This window comes from Lampetra planeri, chromosome 22, assembly GCF_965212315.1.
Source record: "Lampetra planeri chromosome 22, kcLamPlan1.2.h2, whole genome shotgun sequence".
NCBI lineage: Eukaryota > Metazoa > Chordata > Hyperoartia > Petromyzontiformes > Petromyzontidae > Lampetra > Lampetra planeri.
This window is the reverse complement of record NC_136128.1, coordinates 13,054,514-13,078,920: the sequence shown is the minus strand read 5'-3', so window position 1 is coordinate 13,078,920 and position 24,407 is coordinate 13,054,514. Positions and strand designations below refer to the sequence as shown.

Sequence of the window (24,407 nt, the reverse complement as noted above, 5' to 3'; positions counted from 1 at the left end):
TTGCTGTTCTGTCGGATAAACACGTACAGTATATTTTATTTTAACAGTGGCACACGATTCAGCCAACATTACACATTGTCTTCAAGTGTCCACATTTCATGCCATTACGTGTACTTACGCATAGACATGCGCATCCGCTTTACAAAATAACTAACACTGGATCCATTTATGTTATTCAAGATTAAACACATGCCGACCATATCACACGGCTGGCTCATTATAAATTCTGTTAACATTACATTAGATTACTCCACTTTTCGATAATAGCTAACTCGTCACACGCGAGCCAACGCCATTGCTCCCTGCGCTTCCTGGTACCAGGACAGCGACACCACCAGAGCTCTGGCATGAAGAACTTCGATTTGACAACTTCATTTGCCACGGGATCACTATCTCCGTCAGTCGTCTGGGTATCACTCGCTCCGCTTGAAGTCGTCAGCCCTGGAGCCACTGCTTGAGGAAGCTGGCGGCGGCGTTGAATGTGCCAAGCGCCGGCGGCGTGCGTCTGTGCGCCATCACGAGCGAGGCGGCCTCCATCCCATGCCCAGCGGCCTTCAGCTCTGCCGCCACCTCCTCCACGTCCCAGCTCTCTGTCTCCCAGTTGGACAGGAGGTGGCCAATCAGGTGCGGGTACAGGGTGGTGGGCAGGCAGGCAACGGCCAGGCCCTGTGTCAGCAGCAGGCCGAGCAGCTCGGGGTCACAGTTGGAATGGTCGACCTTCGGAGGACACAATAGAGGGAGTGGAGTGTTGCACAGCGCACATGGCATGACACACAGGACACGCACTAAAAAACGTAACTGGCAAAACATCAGAAATAAGCATCCTGAAAAAAGTCCATGACTGCACGGTGCTCAGTATTGACCGGTCTGCAGTTGCGCTTGAGCTGGGCTACCAGATTATTTAAGGAATTGATAACTCTACCGATTATCGGTTTAATTGTTCGACTCATCGTGTAACACGGAAAAGGTTGAGACTTTCTTTCTCAGATTTGTTTCCAAGTGTATCGCTGAATGGGATGTGATGGGCGGGGCTTCATGACAACATGGCCATCATCAGCTGAGTCGCACTCGGTGTGGCTTGGAGGGGGTTTCCCACCTTCAGGAAGCAGGATGTCAGGATGGCTGCCATGTTTAGAGGAGGTCATGTAATCGACCACAAATAAAATTAGCCGATTACAATTTGTGGTCGATTGAGTAACTTAACCACGTCGCGGAGACCGTGACGGTGAAACGGCCTTGCCTTGCAAGTGCAGACGGACTCGTGATCTGCTAAAGTTGTAATTGCGTAACTCGTAATAATTGTATGTATGTTGAACTTCGTACCGTACGTAGCCAACTGTGCTCATCGGAGTTGCAGGGGGGGAAGGACAACAAACTAAACACAAGAAGCAGTTCTAAAGAAATGAGTAATCACAATATAATTGCGATTTGGGCCATCAATGTTGCTGTTATTAATATAACCGATGATTTGAGGCTGGGGTGGCTGGGCCAGCCACGCGCACCTCAGTGACCGCGGTGGTAATGAGGCCGATCGCGCGCTCGTGCAGCTGCACATCTCCACCGTCCAGCGCCAGCTTCAGCGCCGGCAGCAACAGGGAGCGCTCCAGCAGCAGATCCAGCAGTTGCTCCACGCACTGCAGCCAGGTGCACACACACACACAAGAGGCAGACACACACAGGGGCAGACACACACACACACAAGGTGCACACACACACAAGGTGCACACACACACACAAGGTGCACACACACACAAGGGGGAGACACACACACACAGCAGCACACACACACGGTGCACACACACAGCGGCACACACACAAGGGGCACACACACACAAGGGGCACACACACACAAGGGGCAGACACACACACACACAAAAGGTGCAAACACGCACACAAGGGGCACACACACACAAGGGGCAGACACACACACACACAAGGTGCAAACACGCACACAAGGGGTACACACACACAAGGGGCAGACACACACACACACAAGGTGCAAACACGCACACAAGGGGGAGACACACACACACAAGGGGGAGACGCACACAAGGGGGAGACGCACACACACACACACAAGGTGCAAACACACACACACAAGGGGGGGACGCATACACACACACAAGGGGGAGACACACACACACACACACAAGGGGGAGACACACACACACACAAGGGGCACACACACACAGGGGCACACACACACAGGGGCACACACACACACAGGGGCAGACACACACAGGGGCAGATGCACACACACAAGGTGCAAACACACACAAGAGGCAGACACACACAAGGGGGAGACACACACACACACACAAGGGGGAGATGCACACACACAAGGGGGAGACACACACACACACACAAGGTGCAAACACACACACAAGAGGGAGACGCACACACACACAGCGGCAGACACATACAAGGGGCACACACACACAAGGGGGAGACACACACACACAGCGGCAGACACACACAAGGGGGAGACGCACGCACACACACAAGGGGGAGACACACACACAAGGGGGAGACACACAGAAGCGGCAGACACACACAAGGGGGAGCCACACACACAGAAGGGGCACACACACACAAGGGGGAGACACACACACAAGGGGGAGACACACAAGGGGGCAGACACACACAAGGCCAGAGAGGCTCAAAGTTGTCACCATGGACGGTGAGATCTGTGCTGCTACGTGCTAATGCCGGACAAGGGCAAAGAGCCTTCAATCCCATGACAGGCCATTCAGGCTGAACAGATCTCAAATAGTTTCTCAAGTCGATCTTTGAACGCTTTATGACCTACTCTTTGGTTCTTTCGGTAAAGTCACGTAGAAAGAAAATAAATTAAATAATAGAATACGACGTTTCGATTGCAACACAAGCAGTCGGCATCAGGTAGAACTAAATTTGAGAGAGAGACAAAACACAGACATGGAGACACACAGACAGACACACAAGCAGAGAGAGACAACACAGAGACACAGAGAGAGACACACACAACATAGACACACAGAGACACAATGCCTCTGTGCTTTATGACCTGAACGTGGGTGTGAGCCAGACCGACACCAGGACCAGGAGGGATTTCCACCTGGGTAAATTAATCTCCCAATGCGTGTATTGTTACACTCATTTGTGTGCAGCTTGCGCTCGGCTTTCTCGCCGTTCATTGTCGCCCCCAGGCAGTGGCCACGCTCTCCCCACAGTGGGACTGGCAAAGGAGGTCCCATGATGTCGATGCTCACCCCGAGCTCTCATTACTCTGACAGTGCGTTGTCTTTGTGCTGTACGCCTTTTGGCGTCCTCTGGTCTAACACCGTTTGAGACGAGGAAAGCTGTCTCTGGTGTGGACCAATCAGTTTCAAAGACAATGCATATATTAGAGTATTTTTTTGTTTGCATTTTGACCACAAGTATTGTGGTTAATGCAGACAAGATTCCTTGTAAAAGGTTTCAGTTAGGTGTTTTAACAACTTAACACCTGTTTTGTTGCCAGATAAAAGGGGAAAAATCTATTCTCATATTTTGGTACTGGCAAAGGAGGTGCCATGATGATAATGATAATCATCGGTGCTTTTTCATTTATTGTCATGCCAACACACCTCATCTCACAACGCCGCACCATCCGCAGCACGCGGAGGTGAGCCCCGGAGGCACAAGGCGGCAGCAGAGGCAATGATGGCCGAACTGTGCTGATGATTCCTAACAGGGACAAACCCAGAGTGCATAGATCCCCTTGTCTTGCGCTGATGCTGCTCTCTAAATTAACACGGCCACAATTTGTACCCTTTACAGTTGGTCTAAAACACAGCAGTGCGGTGATGTCACATGAGACACAAGGCACGCTGGAAGGACCGGTACTATGTTCACAATGGTGACTTTCCAACAACACAGCTGTAACTCCCAGTGTTGGTGGCGACGTGAAGGATTGGCCGCTGGTGGCACCGTAAGCGCCGCGTGGCGTGCCGTGCACAGCCCAGCCCAGCCCCGTACCGGCGTTGGCAGCGCGTGCCGCGTGCCACGCAGCGACCGCGAGATTCCCAGGACCGTGGCACCGGCCTCGACTGTCCCGGCAGGAGAGGAGCTCGCCGACAGCACCGCCGCCGCCAGATGCAGCCAGGGGCAAGCGTCACGGCTTGCTCTGCACGCAGCAACCAACATCACACGTGGATGTATTTGCACTGCATAGTTTACTTCCAGTTTACTTGCCAAAATAGATAATCGCTTGCAAATAAAGTGAAAATCTTTCTTGGTTTGGCTGCACATATCCAAATGTCCAACAATAAAATAGCAAATCCAGCCCAGTGTAGTTGTGTTTTTCTTTGTCTGTCTGAACATACTGTGCTTTCCAGGTGTTATTTGCAATTTACGTGCAAATCATTTTCATAAATGAAAACAAATTCTTCCATGCAGGATTCAATGCACATATCGTGAGCATACATATAGATTTTGATCACCGAATCGATGAATCATTTAACTCGGTGGGTCCGTTGTCTATTCAGTCGTGCCTGAGAATGCAGTTTCCCAGCAACACGGTTGCAAGGTTGCCGAGCTGCCACTCACAGTGCGGTGTCGGACATCGGCGGCCAGGCCTGCAGCAGCAGCACGAGGTGCGTCACGAGGGGCGGCGTCACGCCGGCGCCGAGCAGCTCCTCAAAGAGACGCAGCCGCCCCTCCTCGTCACGCACCTCTGCCATGTCCAGCTGCAACAGACGCCATCGATCAGCACCAATACAATGGCAGAAGAGCAGCGATACTGCTTTTCCACCGTAGACCAAAGCTGCGCCAGCGCCTGACGCAGCTCAGGAGGCGCTAGGCTGTTTTTCAACTGTGAAAGGAAAGACTGTTGATGTCACACGCGATGCATGTCGGTGACGCTGTGTCCTCACGGTTTGGTATGACAAACAGCCGGTGGAAAACCAGCCACGCTCGTGCAGCTCTGGTGTGCCAGTGGAAAAGGGGTATAAGTGATCCGCCAGCACTAGAAGCCACGTATTGTGAATACCATCGGATCAGCAGCCCGACCAGAATAGCAGTAATACATCCAGCAGCACTGCCAAAATAGAACCACTGGTCCCTTAGCCGGAACCCAGCAGGGACAGCGACATCACTCACCGTCCGGTGGGGCCAGGCGTCCGTCAGCACGGCCTGCGTGCGGTAGAAGGCAAGGAGGTGGCCCTCCTCGTCCCCAAGCCGGAACGCCTGCTCCAGGATCTGCAGCACGGCGACGCGAGGACGCACCGGCAGCGCCGCGTCGGTGCAGAAGGGGCGCAGCCACGAAAGCAGGTTGTCGGCGCTCACCAGCTTCCCCCTGCACACAGCGAGACACCAGCAGGGATCAAGAAACTAGTGGCGACAGCCACACTGCTACTTCTCGATTATCAGTCGGCGAATTATCCAAGTTGTATCGCTTTGCCTGACGTAACCATCCAGTAATTTAGAAGAGTCCAGTGCGACTGCCAACATCGTAATGCCACTGCCCACTTTGATTATTTGCCGACGGCATTTTAGAAGTTCACCAGGCCACTCCTGAAGCCGTCCACCGGCTCACTCGCCAACCACCATATTGACGTAGAAGCATTCTGATGAACTGGCCAACGCGCAAATGAGGAAGGGCCAACCGGCTCCCAGGCCCGACCTAAAATACCAGGGGGCAGCTCTCATGGGCTCCCTGTGTCACGGCGCCTTACCCGTCCTCGGAGTGGGAGCGCACGGCCGACACGATCCCCTCCAGCGCCTCCAGCGGCGCCTTCCCGCCCAGCGGCTCCACGGCCTCCGGCCGCTCCCTGCAGAGAAGGAGGCACGGGTGAGCGGCTCAGCGCGACCTCATGGCGCTCTCCGTCACAATTCCCAAGTGTGACTCTTGCGCGTAGGGCGGCTCGGCCGCTTGTATTCCGAATGCGGTGCTCCTGGTTAGGCTGCGCGGCGAGAGTGTTTCTGTCAGGTTGTCGCCACGCACTGCTGCGGGTATCTGCAGACGTTGACTCTTTGACATACGTTGACTTTGACTACTCTTCAACTTCTCCTTAAATTCCTGACGATGCCTGGAGTCGTGCGTGGTGGAGAAAGCTTGAGAGAAGCAACGCTCAAAACACGATCCAACTCAGAAGATCACACTTGGTACAGTAGCCATGACTTGTGGTAAAAAAGAAAGTTTCCTGTAAAGAACTCTCGCTACGTGCGACATTGATACAGACAACTGGGAGAGGGCACTGAGAGACCGTGGTACACATTGTCGCAGACAGTTTGTATCAGCCTTGGATTCGAGGCCAAGCCGGGGCCAAAGCCAGGTGCATCTTAGTTTGAGACCAGTCAAAGCCAGACAAGGTCTGGTGCTCTCGGCCAAAGCCATGTTAAGGATCGCAGCTCTCAGCCAAGTCCTGGGACCGAGGCCAAGGTCAAGCCCCGAGGGAATGAGACCTCTAGCCGGCCTTGAGGCTGAGGGGCAGTCTCGAGGAACCAAGACTGAGGGCTCGCCCCTTGCAGCCCCTCCGACTACGTCATCGGCGCCGTACGACGTGGCAAAGGGAGGGTGGTGGCAGTTACTGGAGCGCGTCGACGATTGTGAGGACAGCTCGGTGAATGGCGTCGCGCACGCGGTCGCGACGCTCGCCCAGCGCCGCGCGCAGCACGCCGTGCACGCAGGGCAGCGGCCGCCCGTCCAGCGCCAAGCGCAGAGCCAGCTGCAGCACCGCCTTCTCCTCCGAGCACGCCAGGTCGAAGGCGCGCGCGTAGGCGCGCTCTTGCTCCTGTGAGGGTGAGCACGTGTGAGTGCATTGTACACAAATGTACCGACGCGTGCGTGGCTACGTTGCCCATTAAACACGCTTGTTTTCCTGCATCAACTAGAGTAAGCCTGGAAGCGCAGTGAAGCACAAAAATAGCAAGATACAAATTCAAAAAGATACTAAGTCACGAAAATGTTTTATTGCAGCAAACCGAGCAGAGAAAGGCAAACTTATGAACTTGCATACAAGTGCTCCAAGGTGCCACCACTTCAGCGCTGATGTAACTGGGCGCAGGAGGAGCAAATTGAGCTACTGTAACTTTACATCGCGGCAGCCGTACCGCGTGCCCAGGAAAGAGAGATCTCGTACCTGCTCGCTGTGTCGAAGCGCCGCGATGGCATCGTCCCGCAGGGACTGCAGGTGCTTCCGCACAGCGTGCAGTCGACTCACGACGTCGTCCAGCGTGCGCGCGCCGTCCTCGCACGCGGCATCTGCCGCCGCCGCCTCCTCGCCATCGCCCACGGAGCCCCCGCCGCCCCCCCCTTTCTTGCGGGAGGCGGGCCGCCCCTTGAGCTTCTCCACGAACGCGGCGGCGCGCTCCGCCGTGTCCACCCGCGCCTTGATCGGCAGCTGAAAGGGAGGACAGCTCCTTGGCGACACGGGCCGGGGGCTTGCTCGAGGGGCACTCACACAGAGCGACCACTGCGCTTATCTCATCGTCCGCCTTCTGGCTCGTGCACCAAGCTGGGGGGAACCTTTCCCATCAGGTGACTGAATAGGACTTAAACATACCTTTGAAAATCCAAAGACACACACCGAAGTGGAACGCAATAACAACACCAAAAACCACGTGCTTGTCAACCGTGTGTGAAGAGGCTCTTGGAGTGACATAAGGAACTGAGCGCGGTGCTAAAATTAGAAATGGTGTTGTTGCCAGGTCTACAATACCCCCTTCTAGGGGTGCAGCTAATTTTCTTGCAGTGACAGATAAATATTGGTCACAGGCCATATCCGAGTGGTAAGTCACGAAGTGTAGCCTTGGTACAAATGCTGCACACATCACCAATGGACTCAAACGAGAGGGTAACCGTCCAAAAGAACCACAAACATAAACACGGCGAGAACAACACACACAGCGGGACAGGGTCGAGAGTAGTGGCCTTGCCTGATCGACGGCGTCTGCGGAGACGGTGACCTCCTGAAGAAAGGCGTCCAGGTCAGGCGGGGAGAGTCTGCCCAGGAGCTGCTCACAGTCGCGGTAGCGCCTGCCCCAGTCCACCTCGTCGCCATCTTTTCCGGTGCCGTTCCAGAACAGCCGGCGCAGCCACGTGGCAAACACGGCGCTCTGTGTCAGCCCGCCCGCCGTGGGCAGTTTGGGCACCAGCTTGGCCACCGTGGTGACGTTCTGGGACGTGAGCACGGGCCGCAGCGCGTCCAGCGGGTTGGCGCTCGTGTCCATCAGCTTCTTGTAGTCGAGGTCTGGTGTGGCACAGAGTGGGATAAGAGTTACTGCCAGCGATCGCCACATGCGGCCGCGCACCAGGGCTTCATCTTCTCACCGAATATTTTTGCTGGTGAGACCGGGAGGAGGCATGCGACTAGAATCCATAGTCAGAGGTACTGCTTGGTTTGTGCTCTGGTGCAACCAAAAGGGCCCCCCTTTCTGTCTGCATTCCCTCTCTCTGCATAGCCCGGCACATTGGGCGCCTCCGGTCCATGGGCTAGGTTCAGTCGAACCGCCTGCACACTCGGTAGCGAACACCGCCGCTGGGTCACGTACGGGTGAGCAATATCATCATTTAAGGCACCATGGGAACACCGCGTCCCGCTTGGCCCGCGCTTGGCCTTGCGCGACACTGACCAGGCGTGGTGGACCGCAGCTTCTTGAGCAGCTGCAGGTGGGCGCCTGGCTTGCCAGGATGGGCGCCGTCGTCGCCGCAGCCGCAGCTCTCCAGCAGGCCAAAGTAGCAGAGCAGTCGTGCGTGGTCACCGCCCGGCACGCCGGGGTACACGTATTTGGTCATGTGATCGAGCACGCCGGCCGGGTCGGCCTTCAACTCCGACACGAGCCCCAACGCCGCCACGCGCTGCTCCACCTGCCGCGTCGCCAACCTGGGCACGCGCACGGGGTGCCAGCAGCGTGGGGGAGTCGGTGGCGCGCGGACTCCAAGAGTGTTTCAATCGATGTGGGGCGCAGACACTGAAACGCACAGTTGTGGTATCGCTATTCTACATCCGTGCCACGTTTTTATTAATGCCTATTGCACAATTATTTCTATTTCATTTACAACTTTTACATGAAAAATACGACAATTTTAGAGTAATTTTGATTTTTCAAAATATGTTATTGGCGATACACGCTGGGGTGGGTAGCCACTGTAAGACATCCGTGGGTGTTGTGGCACGCAACGAGATGGGGCGCTGTGTTTGGTGCTTCACCCGCTATCCGTGAACAGGAACTCGAGGTGCGTCATGTAGAGCTCCCACAGCGGCATCTCGTAGCGCCGCGCCAGCGACATGGACAGCTCGTAGGTGGCGTCGTCCAGGGTCCTAAGGCAGCACAACAACGGCACAACATGCACTAGTCGACACGTACGGACGGCGTCACCCGTGACATCAAACACGACTCACATGCATGACATGTCACCCACGGTGACACACGACATCACATGTGATAGCAAAGGCACGGCATTACAGACAAAATGGTACGCACGTTGCCACACATGGTGTCAAGCATGACAGCATCGCATAAGGGAGACAGAAGACGCAACACGAGCAGACAGAAAACGCACGACGGGACACACAAAACGACACGACACGTACACAATGTTAGACGGCAAATGCGGGGAGACACCAAGACAGCACGCGGGGTGCCATGCGGTGCCACGCACAATGGCGCACACGCAGTGCGACAGACGAGACGTCACGCGCACCCGGGTGCGAGACCCGTGAGTGTGACCCGTCAGAGAGGCCCGTGTGCGTGCGAACGCCCGAACGCGTCTCCCGCGTCGCGTGCCGCACTCGACTAGGCCGAGGATGGTCCCGCGCTTGTACTGGGCGTCCACGGCGAAGCGCTGCACGTCCACACCGGCGCCAAGGCTGCGCAACGTCTGCGCCTGCGTTAGGTCGGCGAGCCGCTCGCCGTAGAGGCGCAGCCGCCCCTCCAGCACGGCCAGCTCCTCGGGGCGCGCGGCCACAGCCGGCGCCGAGCCTCCTGCCTCCGCCATCCACTCACTCGCACGGGCCACCACCTCGCCCGGGTCGGCCTGGGGGGACGCACAGCGCCAGCCACTCACGTCTAGCAGCTGCAGCAAGGCAGCTCGATCTTCATGAAGACAAAGTTCATTGCATTATGCTTGGTCTGCATGTGTGCGTGCTGGCCACGTGTGTGTTCTGCTTAACGTGTGCGAGTGTGTATACTGCTCACGTGTAAGTGGAGCCTGGTGTGTTACCAGCCCTGTGCATTACCTATTGGTGTTTGTGTGCGAGTAGCCTGTGCCTCAGTGTGTGTGTGTATGTACGTCTGAGAATGTCCCAGTGTGCATTAGACGAGCCTGGTTTTCACTTGTGAGGGTGACTATCCTGATGTGTGTGTGCACGACTAGTTTTGAGCCTGTTGTGAGCGTATGCGCGAGCGGGTAGCCTCGAGCCCGGTGCGAGACTTGCCCAGTAGACTGAGTCGGGCCGGCCGCTGCTGGGCTGCAGGCGCACGTGGATCTGCAGCGCGTAGTAGTAGACCGCAAGCTGCAGCGACAGTGCCGTCGCACTCTGCCTCTCAAAGCAGACGTCCGCTTCCAGGGGCTGCACGGACACGACGGGCGACAGGAGCGTTACGCACACAGGCCCTCGCTCAGGCTGCCATGCCCTCCAACGCTCCCATAATCGTTGACACAATCACATTTTCATCACATAGAAACCCCACGTTCACGGTCCCTAACACTCTCCCTCATCCCCTTAACACTCCCCGTCACTTCTTCACGAACCGACTCTCCGTAAAACCCCAAGTAAACATTCCCCACATGTACATGCCAGCCGCTTGTCAATCCACTGCTGGACGGGGCTTCCCCGTGCCTGTGCGGCTGACGGTTATTTGATCATACTTCACCAACCTGCTCTGTGCGGGTTGGTGAAGGCAGCAAGTACAGATGTGGGAGTGTAGAGGTACAGCACAACATTATATTTGGCTGCTCTGCCTCCAAAGAGGGTGGTTTCTCTACTGCGGTTTCATAGAAATCTCCAAGCCCTCGCTGCACAAGCGACTGAGCGTCGGTGCTTACGTCGGACAGTGCCAGCAGGTAGGCGAGCGCCAGCGTTGTGTCGGTGGACATTGTCTCGCTTGCCAATTCCAGCAAGACTGCGCACGGTGACACGAGGAGACAGGAGGTGATGAGAGGTGATGCAAGGAGACGTGGGATACATGGGGGGCCACACTGATACACGAGGGACACAGGGAGACACAGAGAGAAACAGGGACACCCAGGGCGCAAGTTGGCAAGACGCAGTGAGGAACGCCACCATACGGCAAACGAATCGGAAGCGCAGGATACGTGGCTCCGAAATGTGCACAATACAAATTGTGACCAGATGTGAGATCGCACACGGAGCGGACGTCTCGAGCCGCACGGAGGAGCTGCCTGGAGGTGCTGATCTAGCGATGGGCATTGGTCTCTTGAAACTTTTTCTGGACGTGCGGCCCTCGTTATCGTGCGTGCGGCACGTACCCTGAGAAGCCGGGAAGGGGTGGAGCCCCCCTCCGCTCGTCTCCAGCAGCTTCCCGGCCTGCAGGTGCAGCTCCGCCTGCCGCACCGGCGCCACTGCCCAGTCCGGGTAGAGCTCCCCTCCCTGCAGCACGCACGCCCAGTGCAAACGTTGCATCAATACAGTCCTCTCCAAAGTGGAATGGTGCATGATGGGACACCGAGAGCCGGTGCATCTTTGAGTGCTCTGGCACTTTTTGGAGTTGTTGTTTTTGGTGGTGCTGCTTGATCCTGGGCTTGTGCCGTGGTGTTGCAGTCTACCCCGACGACTCCTTTCTCCCCTGCTATCCACGAGTTTGACTCCCTGGCTCCGTTCACGTCCACGTTGTTGACCTTCCTTTTCTCCTTGGTCTACGGCTTCCTGTCTCTCTCTTATAAAACAATTATTTCCACTTTTTCTGCACGGTGCCTTGACATGCAGTTGCATTTAGGTGCAGGTGCTGTAAAAAAACTAATCTCGTTGTTGCTTTTGTTGTGTGGAGGTGTAGACGGGTGAACGTGTTCCCGCCATCGAGCGCCTGCTTGCCTTGTGTCCCGCGCCGTCCGCACCCAGCGAGGCGTAGAAAGGGTGCCACGCTTGTCTCTCTGGGGCCGCCCTGCCCCGGGCCTCGGGAGCCTCGTCATTCTCTGCGGCCGTCTGCCAAATCACCGACGGCACGCAAGGTCACGGCGTGGACGCACGGCGCCCCGGCAACGGCTCACCGAGGCACGCGCAGCAGGGCACACGACGGGATGGCAGCTCACGCGAATGCCGGCCAAAGCGTCTTTTCCACGCGTCACCGTGTTAGGAGTGAACGTTTGCGAACGGAGATGGACAGAAAGAGAAAAGAGGATGTTCTAGAGCGGGTTCAGGGGGAGAGAAGGGTAATGATCCAGAAAAGGCAAAGGATGTGGATTGGGCAACATTCTCAGTTGTTGGAGAGCTCGATGAAGTTCTTCTCAAACGAAGGAAGTTGGGAAAGAGGCAGAAAAAGAAAGATGCTGCTTGGTGTCTTAAATGAAGAAAGGTGGGTAGAGTGAATTGAGTGAGAAAACTCAATATGAGATCAAGTGGAGGGAGTTTGAGGCAAAGATCTGCCACTGAGCAGAGGACTAAACGTGACCATGTCAGGACCGGGGGCTTGGTGGGGATAGGGGTCAAGGGCACCTGCAGTGGGCGCAGGTACGAGAGGGACTTGGCCCAGAGGTGCGGCTGGGCGATGGCATGCAGGGCGACGCGCGTGCCGTGCGTGGTGCTCGCGATGACGCCGGCGGTCAGCGCCGACGTCTTCTGCAGGAGGCCTCCCCTGTCCAGCTCCTCCAGCTGGATTCGACGTGGTGACGAGTGGGAGCACGTGGCGGCACGCGCATGACACACGCGCAAGGGACGTGGCACGCGTCGTCAGCGCACGGTACACGCGCGGCGACTCGTGCGTGTGTGTGCGGGCGTGTATGCGGGCGTGTATGCGGGCGTGTGTGCGTGTGTGCGTGTGTGCGTGCGTGCGTGTGAGTGAGTGACGGCGGCGAGCAGAGCGAGTGCAGCCCGCGTTGTTGTGTTGGTGCTGCGGCCACACCTGGACGTGCTGCTCACTCGAGTTGTTCCTCATGGTCTCCCCGTGCCCATCCACACTCTCGTACAGCATCTATGAGGAGTTAAAGACAGGCACCGTATTCTAGAGGCTCACACATGGGTATGGGGAGGGTGCAAGGCAGGGAGGGAGGGACAGACCTGAGCTCGCAGGCTGCAGCTGGCCGCCAGCAGGGATTGGATGGTGTCGGCGGGGCAGTGCGTGAGCGCGAACGCCAGCAGCTCCTGACGCTCGGGGAGCTCGAGCGCTCCGTGACACTGCGCCAACGAGCTGCACACGGACCAGCCGCCTCCGTAGGCTGCACACCCATAGCACCGTATGAGTACCCATGGCGCGGTAACCGCACGCAGCAGCACAGCGCCTGCACAAAGCCTCCTTGTGCGTGCACAGAGCGCATGATGATATCACTGCCACCTGTAGACTGAAGTCACCTTGAAAAGGAGACTCGTTCTCTCAATGGGTTATTGCTTGGTTATGAATCAATAACATATCCCGACTCACAAAAAATGTAATCTATGCACCCACCCCGATTTTTATAGACGTTCGTAGGAGAACTTTTGTGTAAGAGGTGGGTGGGCTGCGTGCATTGCGGTGGGTCCGGTACCCTCGGAGATGATCTGGTGGCACAGCCGGGCGGTCGATCGGTAATCGTGCGCCTGCAGCGCCTGCTCCGCCAGCAGCGTGAGCACCTGGCCACTCCGCTCCGTGCGGTCCGAGCCTGCACGCGGACAGAACGCGGCAGCACGCGGTCGACAGGTTGCCGCGTCAACACCAAACTCGCCCGTTCCGACACGGAGCCCGACGGCGAGGGGAGGCCACAGCGGTGACCCCAAAGGGAGCCGCTGAGCTTGTGAAACGAGAGGGAGCTGGAACGGGAGATGAAAAAGCGAAGTGCGAGAAAGACGAGGCACCTCTCTGACCATTTAAGCCAGGGTGCTTCAAGTGACGGCACCTCCTGCAGTGGCCTGCCAAACTACGTCCCGCTAAGAGAGGTGTAGATGAGAGAGCTGTATGAAACAGATACAGATAGTGAGATGAGATGAGAGAGCTGAATAGAAGAGATCTAGATTAGCAGTTAAATTAACAGATTCTGTGATGTCAAAATAACATGTGACATCTGCTCGCACACGCTACGTAAGTAAGTTGAGTAGCCAACCGTGCTAATTGGAGGCGCTACGATAATGGTGCCACAGTGACGACAGCCACCAGAACCATACGCGGCTCCACCACCACTGGCCAGAAGTCGCCCTTCTGATTCTTGGGGTGAGGAGCGAGCCTGTGGGTGACCTGCGAGGCAGCTGGGAGGACGTACCGGCCACACGCAGCAAGCTGGCCAGGTGCAGCATCTTGCTGGGGTACTTGTATGCCCAGGAAGACTGCTCCATCACCTTCTTGATGAGGGACAGCCGGTCCTGGCACAAGCGTACTGCACGGGCAAGGAAGGGAGTTACACAGCCGCGGCCGCCTGTACATGTGCCATGCCACTTGTGCGCTGCTTGCCGAGCGAGGGGTGACGATGATAGTGGCCTCTGAATGCGGATTCCTTGCAGGATATGTACAGCAGAATGCGGCTTACACAGCGTCCTATGCGACCGCATCCCAAGATGCTGTATAAACAGAGGATCACTATTAAAGAAACAAGGCAATTTGAATGAGGTCAATTATTGAGATTATTTTCAGATGGGGGAGGAAACTAGAGCAGGGCGGGAAATCAGGTATCTCAGAGACAGCCTTTGGGAGAAAAGATAGACGTTGTGGTGGTGTAATCATGAAGATGATTGTGGTAGAGACAGTGGTGGGTGTAATGACGATAACAGTGGCGGCAACAATGGTGGTGGTGACGATGATTGCAATGGTGATAAAGATGTTGGCGGTGGTACCAATGATGCTGGTGGTAGTCACGACGATGGTGGTGGTGATGGGAAGGAGGAAGCAACCGATTTTACACTGCTCTCTCACCCTCCAGGGAGATTTAACAACACATGAAGGAAGGCACTACTCTCATCATGCCATGCATATCATGTGACCACCACACTGCATGTCCAGCACTCTCATCCTACCCTCCAGGGGCAGCATCTCCAACTTAAACTCTTCCAGCAGTGCAAGCGCCGACATGAGATCCAGCTCCTCCTGCACTCTGGGGGGTGCGTCCGTGATCAGCTTCAGACACTCCCTACACACACACAGACAAAGACAACCCCCCCCCCCCCATAGCTTTAAGAGACAGGTGGGGCAAGTATTGTTAGCCAGCATCTATAAAAGCCAACACAGCACACGAGGGGGAGGTGTGGCTAGTGCCACAGCTGATCACCTAATATAAATAAAAACATAAAAACGAGACAAAAATAACAGGATCGTTGAACGTGACCTCAATTTACAACAATCCACCAAATCACTCAGAAGACGGCGGCAAGCGAATCGCTGCAGGCCTCGTGGTCAAGGTCTTGTGAGGTCACGGCCACCCACCTGGCTACGTCCATGCTGTCGTCCGCCAGCGACTTGGAGGCGTTGAAGTACTCGCGTGCGGCGCCCAGCACCAGCTCCAGGCTGCGGGCGTACGCCAGGCGCTGGCCGGGCTGCAGGCGTCCCGGCCCGGCGGCCGTGAGAGGCCGCACCGGCTGCACGGCGCTACACTGCACCATGCGAGCGGCCAGCTGCAGCGTCTCGGTCCGGCCCGAGCACAGCAGGCTCTCGGTGAAGACCTGCGGGCGCGGGCACATGCTCTCCTCCGCTCGTGCCATCGCAAAGCGACGTTTCAACTATGCCAACTGAAAATCTGAAGTGAGCTGGCACCACTGAGATGCTGGGCTTGAGTCTAGGCAGCCACCTGCGAGTGCACTGGGTTCTCAAGTGAAGTAAGTTGATGTGCTGAGTCTGGACCTGAACTGGCAGAGTCTATGGGTCTCTATGTGAATCTACTGTTCTCTGCGAGTCAATACAACTAAATTCGGATGTATGCATCTCAATGTGACTGCATCTAAAGAGGCTATAGAGCAACAGTGGCTACATGTTTCATAGCAGAGACAGAAACGTGCAGTCATTCATAGGTTTAGGAGAAGAGGAAAGTCTTGAGCCTGGCCTTCAACAGGGGCAGGAGGCCAACAGCACAGATGGCTGGGAGAAGGGAGGTCCACACGATTTGGGCAGGAGAGGAGAACGAGCGACCTCTCCCTGAGCAAAGGTCGCAGCAGCACCAGCAGCCTTGCGACACACGGAGAGTCCTGACATTGGTGCGCGTGCTCGAGCCCAAGGTGGCTTTGACAACCACGCTACACCGCGGGCCATCGCTAGCGCAGGAGACGCCACACACCTCGTAGCATGTCTCCTCGTCCAGGCACTTGTACACGGTCTTCTGCATCTCCAGAATGTCCTCCAGCAAGCTCTTCCACTTCTCCTCCGACAACGGCGGAACCCTACGCACAGCGGGACGGCGACTTCGCTAGTCTCGACCGCGCGGCCGCTTCGCGAACGGCACTGCCGGCGTGTGCCGTGCGGCGCAGATCCTGCCGGGCTGGCCGTCGCCGCGGTTACCTGCGTCCGGCTTGGCGTGTGAGTCGCGTGAGGAGTTTCACCGCCTCCTCGCGACTGCCCTGTGAGTCGCGAACGAAGCTGATGGGCTTCGGCACGCCGTGCTTCTCCAGGATCTCTGCCACGCTGGACACATGGGCAGCTCGTTCGCTCTGGCGACAAGACTCGTGCACAACAATCTGTCTCTCATTCACTACAATCTGTGTCTCATTCACCACAATCTGTCTCTCATTCACCACAATCTGTCTCATTCACTACAATCTGGTTTCTCATTCACAACAATCTGTGTCTCATTCACTACAATCTGTCTCTCATTCACTACAATCTCATTCACTACAATCTGTCTCTCATTCACTACAATTCACAACAATCTGTCTATCATTCACTACAATCTGTCTCATTCACAACAATCTGTCTCTCATTCACAACAATCTGTCTCTCATTTCATTAAAAACAATCTGATGATTCATGCACTCCGTTGGATTTCATTGCGACTTGGTCAGCATCGCTCACCTCAGGTGCTGCTCCATGACATCTACTTGGTCATGCAGGTCCCTAGTCACATCAGTTTCTTGCCTGAAGGATGGCAGACACATCAATACACACGCACGCACGCAGATACAGATCCCCATGCAGCCATAACAGACTGCTGGAGCAAGTGCTGTCATCGCAGCAGGAGGTAGCCAGCAACATGCACAGCAGACATTGTCTCCCGAGTGGCGACATTTGCACTTCATAGCAGGTGTCCATTTAAGGCTGAGTTAACCTAGGGGATGCCCAGGACCAATTGGCGTATTCGTAACCCGTGTTGGTTCCGAGCGGGAAGTGAACTGGGGTTTGTCACCAGGCTCGTTGACGTAGTGTGCTAACCACTGTGCCACCGCTCCCCACGACACGTGGGCAAACGCACGAAACATCTCGACCCATCTCTCTCGTGAGAATCACGGCAGATCATGAATCCTTGCCCCTCCCTTCACCCCTGTGCCAGACGACTTGGGATGGCCCAATTCGCTGCTGTAGTCATGGTGATGCCCCTCAGTAGGTTTCTTAACGGCACTTGCTGCGAGTGTGCAGTGTCGTTACCCAGATCCCCGCTGAGGCAGACACTCCAGGATGTCGTAGCAGAGCGACAGCTGGTCGTCGCGCGTGCAGCTGTAGGTGCACTCCAGGGCGACCCTCATGAGCTCGTCGTTGTCTGGAATGATGCGCTGGGAAAGCTGCACACATCACCATCATCACCAACATCGTCAGCCTCAGCATGGTCATCGAGCATAGCCATTACCGTAGGTACCATCATCATCGTCATCACCATTATCGTTGTTGTCACTATCGTCTTGGCAATCATCAATCTCCCCATTGTACAATCACAATCATCATAGCCACTATCACGGCTACCATCGCAATTATCGTTTCATTGTTATCCTTGTTATTACCATCTTCAGCTGCACCGATTTCACCATTATCATCACCACAACCATCACCAATGGTGGTTACCAATGTAATCACTACCTCCCCCCTAATTATAATCAGCCTAATCGCCACCATTACCATCATTAACATCACCATTGTCACGTTAAGAGAATTACCATAACTGCACAGGTCACCACTACAATTGATGTCATCAGGCATTCACCATCATCATCATCATCAAAAACACCGCCATTGGGAACGTAGTCACCATCATCATGATATCACCACCAGGACGGACACAGCAGCATGCTCGCTCATCTGCCTGCGGTTACCGACATTTAAACAACTTTACTGCAGACCCATTTCACAGCAACAATTGCATCAAATTGCAAACTGTTTACACGAAGTGTACGACTATCTTTGAATATCGGCGTGCGGTAAAGGGTTCAACTACAGGGAGCCTGCCGCGTACGTCAGCAGCACTGCTGTGAGCCTGTGGTGGCGCGCGGACTGCCGCGGGAGCGCCTGGGGGCATCGCGTGGCGTGCTGCCCGTGCGGGCTGCTCGCCTGCGGCTTGGAATGCTGGAAGATCTGCAGCGGAGGCGCGAGGTCGCTCTGGGCCAGGCCCACGAGGTACTCGCGGAGCAGCGGTGCCGCCGCAGAACCGCCGCAAGCCGTCTCCAGGCGCTGCAGGAACGGCACAAGCCAGCGCAGGGCATCCTGCACGTACCGCTCCGCTGGGGACTGGCGCCCGAGCCCACGCACAAACGGGGAAGGAGATAGATCGCACGCACACGTGGATTCGTAACAATTTCCGACGCGCGTTTGTCCTCGGAAGTGTTTAATCGGCAACGTTCGTGACATATCGCGACCTGCACTAAGAGACGACGTCACACGCGCGCACACGCTCTCGCTCGTGCACGGCTCAACTAAATGATACTAATAGTAGAAAGACAACAATCTAAATTAAAAGGGGAAGCAGAAGACCACTTGTGTTGCGATCGAAACGTCGTGGGTTTTTTGCTTTTAATTTAGATTTTAGTTTTCTATCTACGTGACTTTAACGAAAGAACCAAAAATATGAATTCCTGCAGTCACGAAAGTTTTAAGTCTAAATTTAATCGTAGAACATAACTCCATATGTTGGGTTAGTTGATGTGGTTGGTTAAAGAGTAGGTCCTTCTGCCTCTTCAAAGTTGTTTGGCCAGCGTGGAAGAGTAGGCCAAATACTCTCTAAAGAACAGGACTCTAGAGCTCGCTTCAAGTATGGAGCAAGAAAACCCTGGCGGACAGCCCCGGCTCCTCCCGCAAGCGCCCACCTTGCTCATGAGCAGGCGTAGGCGGGCCAGGCTGTGCATGGCCTGCAGGTCGTGCAGGGTCAGCGTGGGGTCGATGTTGGCCTCGTACACCAGCGTGTCCAGCAGCATCAGGTCATCCAGCAGGGGCTCCAGCCCCGGCACCAGCTTCTCCTGGCCCAGCCGCACGAGCGACAGCGCGCTGTCCACCTGGCACGCGCGCACAGGCAGCTCGTGACGACCTTCTATCCCTTTACCTGCACCATCACCTCTTGTGTCCTCTCATCTACACAGACTTGTACGGATTCACCTGTCTGTGCCCTCACCTGTACAAGTCCATTTGTATAATAACCCCGGTCTCTCCTCCCACCTGTACAGAGGCTTAATTGGTCCCACTCACCTGTACCCACCTGCCTGTCCTTTCACCTGTGCAGACATGCTCACTCTCCCCTCTCCCACGCGTGTAAAGTAAAGGTGTATTTGCGCGTGTCCTCCCTCACCTGGCGGGAGAGGCTCTCAATGTCGTGCGCTCGCTGCTGGTACCACTGGGACAGCAGGGCCACGGAGGGATCGCGCGTGCGGAATCGCCGCAGCTCCGGCTGCTCCTCGTACAGGAAGTCGCCCAAGTCCACGCGGCCCACGTCCGCCCCGCTCCTGTCGCCACCATCGAGACCTCAACGTACGCCCCGCGGCTCCACCCGCACGCTTGCCCGTGGCGCCAGACAAGGCGGCGGGAACGTAGACGTGCGTCGCGGGCTGCCGGCAGCGCTGGCTTCAACGGAGCTGCGCTGATGACAGCCGCTTCCCCGCCATGCCTGCACCATCTCTACCCGTGTCCCCTCGCTTGCCCCGCTTCGTCCCGCGTCCTAGTACCTGCACTGCGGGTCCTCGCACCAGTCCGTGTCCCGGTGCCGGCTCTCGTGCAGCGGAACGACGACCAGCTCCCCCTTGTCGTTCTGCCTGTGTGGTGGAACAGCACGAGATGATGTGACACAGGATGTGGTGGTGCCGTGTAGCGGTGTTGGGGGATACAAAGTGGTGTGTGGTGGGTGTTGGTTAGCGTGCAATTGTATTGAGTCAAATGTGGTTGCATAACAGAGTGTGGGTAGCTGTTGCGGTGGGCTATGGGCTCTGCGGTGCTGCTCGGATGCTGTATAAAAGAGCTGCCACATGAGTGGAGGAATTGAATTATTCAACGAAGAATTGTATTGGACTGTTTTCTTCTGTGGCTGCCCTCACTTCCTGCCTCGCAAAGGTGGGAAAACCCTGACAAGCCACACTCTGGTTGATCACGATGTCACCAAACCCCGCTATTTGGACTTCTCCTAGGTCAATTCAGCCTTAAATGAGTACCTGGTGCTGTGTGTAAACATCGGCACTGCGGCCGGGCATGGTGCTCGCCACCACACCACCCCTTTTGTGCGCTTTGTCGGCCTTCATAGGCGCTCGCTAACCACACTTCGGTCTGTTAAGGCTGCATGGGTGACCGTTGCCTTTGTGTTCGTGTATAGACACGCGTACGTGTCTTCGTGTTGGCATGAAGTGCATCGTACTGGGCCTCGGGCAGCAGGTAGCGGTACTCGTGAGGCGACGTGGTCTCCAGGAAATTGGAGAGGATGGGCAGGCGGTGAGTGAGCAGGTCCTCGCTGTGGTAGCGGAAGAGGATCTCGAGGGCCTGCCAGTCACTTTCCTGCACGACCACACGCAGTGGGCGCCCCCTTCCCGTCATCACCGCAACACTTCCACTGGCCACTCAGGTTGCTGCGATGTGGCAATACTAGGATATCGCGCATGATGTTGGCAAGCTTCCACGCTGTCATGGCGAGCAAACTGAACTTGCAACCCCGATGTCGCCGGTTCGGTTCGATTCAGGATCAACTTTGCTCGTTTTATTTCCTTAAAATAAAGTTATCACTTAACAAACATGAAAATCAAAGGCATTATGTTATGGAAAAGCGATATCACGATGATAATCATCACAACAGATTTAATATCGTGAAAAAATATACCACAGCAACCGCAATGGACACCAAATTAGAGGCCGGAACACAAACTGCGAGCTGGTTACCCGAGCGTAGTTCCTGGCCGACAGCACGAGGTTCTGGCTCCTGAAGCTCTTGAAGAACTCGGTGTTGTACCTCTGCTCTGCTGCGTGGGGGCCCCCCAGGATTTCCTGTACGAGATCAGACAGAAGATAACGCTGGGGGCATGGTAAAGGCAATGCGAGGCACACAGAACATGTGGCCATGAGGACACGAGACAGATACCTAATAATTATAATTACAATACTTATTTACCCTGAAAAGCCACACCGAGACAAAATACTTTTTTCAGGAGGGTCCTGCTACATTGCGATGTTGGGCCAACAGTGATGACATTGTATGTTTTTAGAGGTGGGAAACAGAACGGTGGCCAAATGCAGACCAAGGTAAGCCACCACAGAGGCCCAAGAAGGGGCAGCGTCACCATTCGCCCCGATGACGGGAAGTGGCGGTGCCCGTACCTCGTAGGTGGCGAGGCGGTCCAGGTACGTCAGCAGGCGCAGGCGGCTGCGGCACAAGTCTTTCTGCTCCACCGTCAGCCTGGAACCGCGCAGGGCCGGCGAGAGGGTCAGGCTTGGGGTTCACGTCGGGGTGAGAGAGCGCGTGCAAGGACCAGCGCAGCGTTCTCTTCATCAGCGGTTTAGATCTCAGTCGTAGTCTCAGTATCGTCAACAACAGGCTCTAGAGTTTTCAACAAAGCTTAGTCTGGGTATTGTTTTTGGTTGCAGTCTACGTCTTGGCGACTGAAGCAGTCAATCGTTCGTAAACTCTTTTGGTAGAGAAACGTTGATGTGCAGTTTCCCCCACCCCAATATTATCAGCTAATCAGTGAATGTCGTCAATCTGTGTATATACAGATGCAGTGACATAGAATGGGTCACTAGGGCGTGTAGCGCTGGTTACTGGCTGAGAGGGGGATGTGTGGGTGTAGCAGCCCGGTCTGCCAGCAGGGCACGTGATAGGCCGGAGAAAGGCATGTAGGGCAAGGTGACGGAGGGGACACGTGAGGTGAAGCCCAGACCCTTCTGGTAGGTTCCAGGAGCCATGGCCGAGGGCGGAGCCCGGCCACGCTGGAGGGATAAAAGGGAGGCCCCGACTCTGGGTCGGGGCTGTTTTCTGGAATGGAACCCGTCGTGCTTCGTCTTCACCTCCTCGGCGTTGTTGGTCAGGCAGTGTGCCGGCTGTCCTGACCAAGTATAGAGTTATCCCCTGTGATGGCTGGAATAAACGAGAGTGCCTCCTACTGCTGAAGTGATTCACTACACATATACAGCCAATGACCATATTTGGTCTTCCTCGGTGCACTGCAGTCTTTAATAATGTTCCCTAATTCAGATCAGTTTGCATCGTCAGTCAGACTCGGTAACTCCATCTCATCACAGTCACGGCTCGTCACAGTTATTGCCGCGCTGGATGATTTTTGTTCACCCATGGTCATCGGCGACTGAGATAAAAAAAAAAATGCTTTGTTGGAGAATTTCCATCACAGATTTTACAGACGAAATGAACACGGGAGGTCGATCAACCGCACCTAGTGAAGTTCACCAGCTCCTGCAGCTCCTTCCTGCGCTGCTCCTCCTTCTCCGTCCTCCTCTCGAGCTCCTCCTCAGGGCTCATGTCTTCGTACGGAAACTCCTCGATGTCCACGTCTCCGGCCTCGATGAATCTGCGACATTGGGAGGCACGGTCAATCATAACCATTACCTGCTGCTCTACGAAAGGAGAAGTCGGGACCTGGTGCTTATCGAGGGCCGAATTCGACTCTCAGACGCCACTGGTGTGCCACACATCAATGCACATGAGTGATAGAATGCACTAAAATTAGAAACATAGTGTTGCTGCCAGGTCAGAAATATTCTCCACTAGTTCCCGATTCGTGCGGTGCAGATGCTTTCAGTGCTGAATACGTATCGGTACAGGACCGTTCTTAAAGTGGCGAGCATCCTGTGGTCACGGTCCGTACGAAACGAGGCTGCTGGTCATGCACCTTCCTGCCCGTGGTCTAAATCGTCACTTACAAAACCTACTGAGCATATCCGTAGGAGTGAGTCCTGAGAGTGTGCAATGTAGGATTTCACAGCCACTCGTAATCCACATGTGGTTTTCCGAGCTGGACCGCGGCTTGAGCACTACCCTTCCATGATTCAAGCTTTCGCCACGTACTCCTGGGGCACCTTCACTTCAGCTTCTTTACCTCTCGAAGCTCAATGGTATATGAGCTGCACGTTACGGCACCTTCTTGCGCGAGGTTGCAGGATCATCATACCGGCCAGCGAGTAGAGAGGAGCAAGCGGCCGACGTACGTACATATGTTCAACTTCTCTCGCACTGTACATAGCCAACCATGCAAATCGGGATGTGCGGACATTCAAGAAGCGTCCGCACGTACCTTCCGTCGTCCCCGCGGCCGATGGCCAGCAGGGCCTCCAGGCCGGTGCCCTTGAGGCCGTATTGCAGCAGCTCCTTGGCGGCATCCACGCTGTCCGCCAGCCGCTCCAGACACTCGTGCAGAACCCACGAGCGCTTCTTGATCTTGCTCTGTGGCGTGGCCACACAACGGAGTCTGTTGTCAGGGTCTCGGTTTCTCGGGCACCGAGGTGAGGTGAGCAGTGGTGATGCTGGGTGAGCAACCGTGGGGGTGCAAGTGGAGGTACCAGGTAGTCCTGGATGGAGGCGATGTTGACCGGGGACTTCCTCCACTGTCGTTGGTAAACCAGGTCCGTGTCCAGCCCGTACGCCTGCGCCAGCAGCAGCGCCTCCCCGTACTCCTCGCTGTCAATCTTGGCACGTGGACACGGGGGATACCGGAGGTTGAGCAGACATGCACAGGGGCTCCGAGGCGGCGGTGCGTTGGTGTGGGTTTGGTGTGGTGGTAGGTGATGGCTTGTAGTGGTGCGGTTGATGCGGCGTAGTGTTTCATAGTGTGTGCTGGTGTGGAACAGCATGCGTGTGGTGGTGTGGTGTTGGGTGGTATGCAGTGGGATGTGGTCATGAGTGCAATTGTATAAGGCGGTGTAGGTAAGTGTGCAACACTGTGGCCCTGTGTGGTGATTTGGTGGTGCGAGGTGACTTG

At 55.7% G+C, this 24,407-nt stretch overlaps 1 protein-coding gene across 2 annotated transcripts in view; it reads right to left on the bottom strand.

Moving 5' to 3' along the window:
* The window catches only part of NBAS (NBAS subunit of NRZ tethering complex), a 38,565-nt gene continuing 14,158 nt past the window's right edge, over positions 1 to 24,407 (bottom strand). The window contains exons 16-52 of one of the 2 annotated variants that reach the window (XM_078604534.1): positions 23,989 to 24,114; positions 23,724 to 23,872; positions 22,866 to 23,000; positions 21,796 to 21,874; positions 21,361 to 21,465; positions 20,846 to 20,982; positions 20,166 to 20,252; positions 19,793 to 19,946; positions 19,317 to 19,502; positions 18,565 to 18,741; positions 17,671 to 17,804; positions 17,101 to 17,163; positions 16,591 to 16,713; positions 16,370 to 16,472; positions 15,526 to 15,761; positions 15,120 to 15,232; positions 14,372 to 14,485; positions 13,664 to 13,777; positions 13,200 to 13,357; positions 13,045 to 13,113; positions 12,639 to 12,794; positions 12,018 to 12,128; positions 11,456 to 11,576; positions 11,012 to 11,088; positions 10,401 to 10,535; positions 9,756 to 10,000; positions 9,174 to 9,284; positions 8,596 to 8,846; positions 7,900 to 8,213; positions 7,104 to 7,364; positions 6,553 to 6,755; positions 5,697 to 5,792; positions 5,122 to 5,317; positions 4,570 to 4,709; positions 4,000 to 4,147; positions 1,503 to 1,634; positions 1 to 717 (exon numbers count right to left, since the gene is read on the bottom strand). In XM_078604534.1, coding sequence (XP_078460660.1) covers positions 436 to 717; positions 1,503 to 1,634; positions 4,000 to 4,147; positions 4,570 to 4,709; positions 5,122 to 5,317; positions 5,697 to 5,792; positions 6,553 to 6,755; positions 7,104 to 7,364; positions 7,900 to 8,213; positions 8,596 to 8,846; positions 9,174 to 9,284; positions 9,756 to 10,000; positions 10,401 to 10,535; positions 11,012 to 11,088; positions 11,456 to 11,576; positions 12,018 to 12,128; positions 12,639 to 12,794; positions 13,045 to 13,113; positions 13,200 to 13,357; positions 13,664 to 13,777; positions 14,372 to 14,485; positions 15,120 to 15,232; positions 15,526 to 15,761; positions 16,370 to 16,472; positions 16,591 to 16,713; positions 17,101 to 17,163; positions 17,671 to 17,804; positions 18,565 to 18,741; positions 19,317 to 19,502; positions 19,793 to 19,946; positions 20,166 to 20,252; positions 20,846 to 20,982; positions 21,361 to 21,465; positions 21,796 to 21,874; positions 22,866 to 23,000; positions 23,724 to 23,872; positions 23,989 to 24,114 — 5,541 coding nt within the window. In that variant the 3' untranslated portion in view covers positions 1 to 435. The remainder of the gene's footprint in view (positions 718 to 1,502; positions 1,635 to 3,999; positions 4,148 to 4,569; positions 4,710 to 5,121; positions 5,318 to 5,696; positions 5,793 to 6,552; positions 6,756 to 7,103; positions 7,365 to 7,899; positions 8,214 to 8,595; positions 8,847 to 9,173; positions 9,285 to 9,755; positions 10,001 to 10,400; positions 10,536 to 11,011; positions 11,089 to 11,455; positions 11,577 to 12,017; positions 12,129 to 12,638; positions 12,795 to 13,044; positions 13,114 to 13,199; positions 13,358 to 13,663; positions 13,778 to 14,371; positions 14,486 to 15,119; positions 15,233 to 15,525; positions 15,762 to 16,369; positions 16,473 to 16,590; positions 16,714 to 17,100; positions 17,164 to 17,670; positions 17,805 to 18,564; positions 18,742 to 19,316; positions 19,503 to 19,792; positions 19,947 to 20,165; positions 20,253 to 20,845; positions 20,983 to 21,360; positions 21,466 to 21,795; positions 21,875 to 22,865; positions 23,001 to 23,723; positions 23,873 to 23,988; positions 24,115 to 24,407) is intronic. The other variant, XM_078604535.1, reaches the window with a different exon arrangement.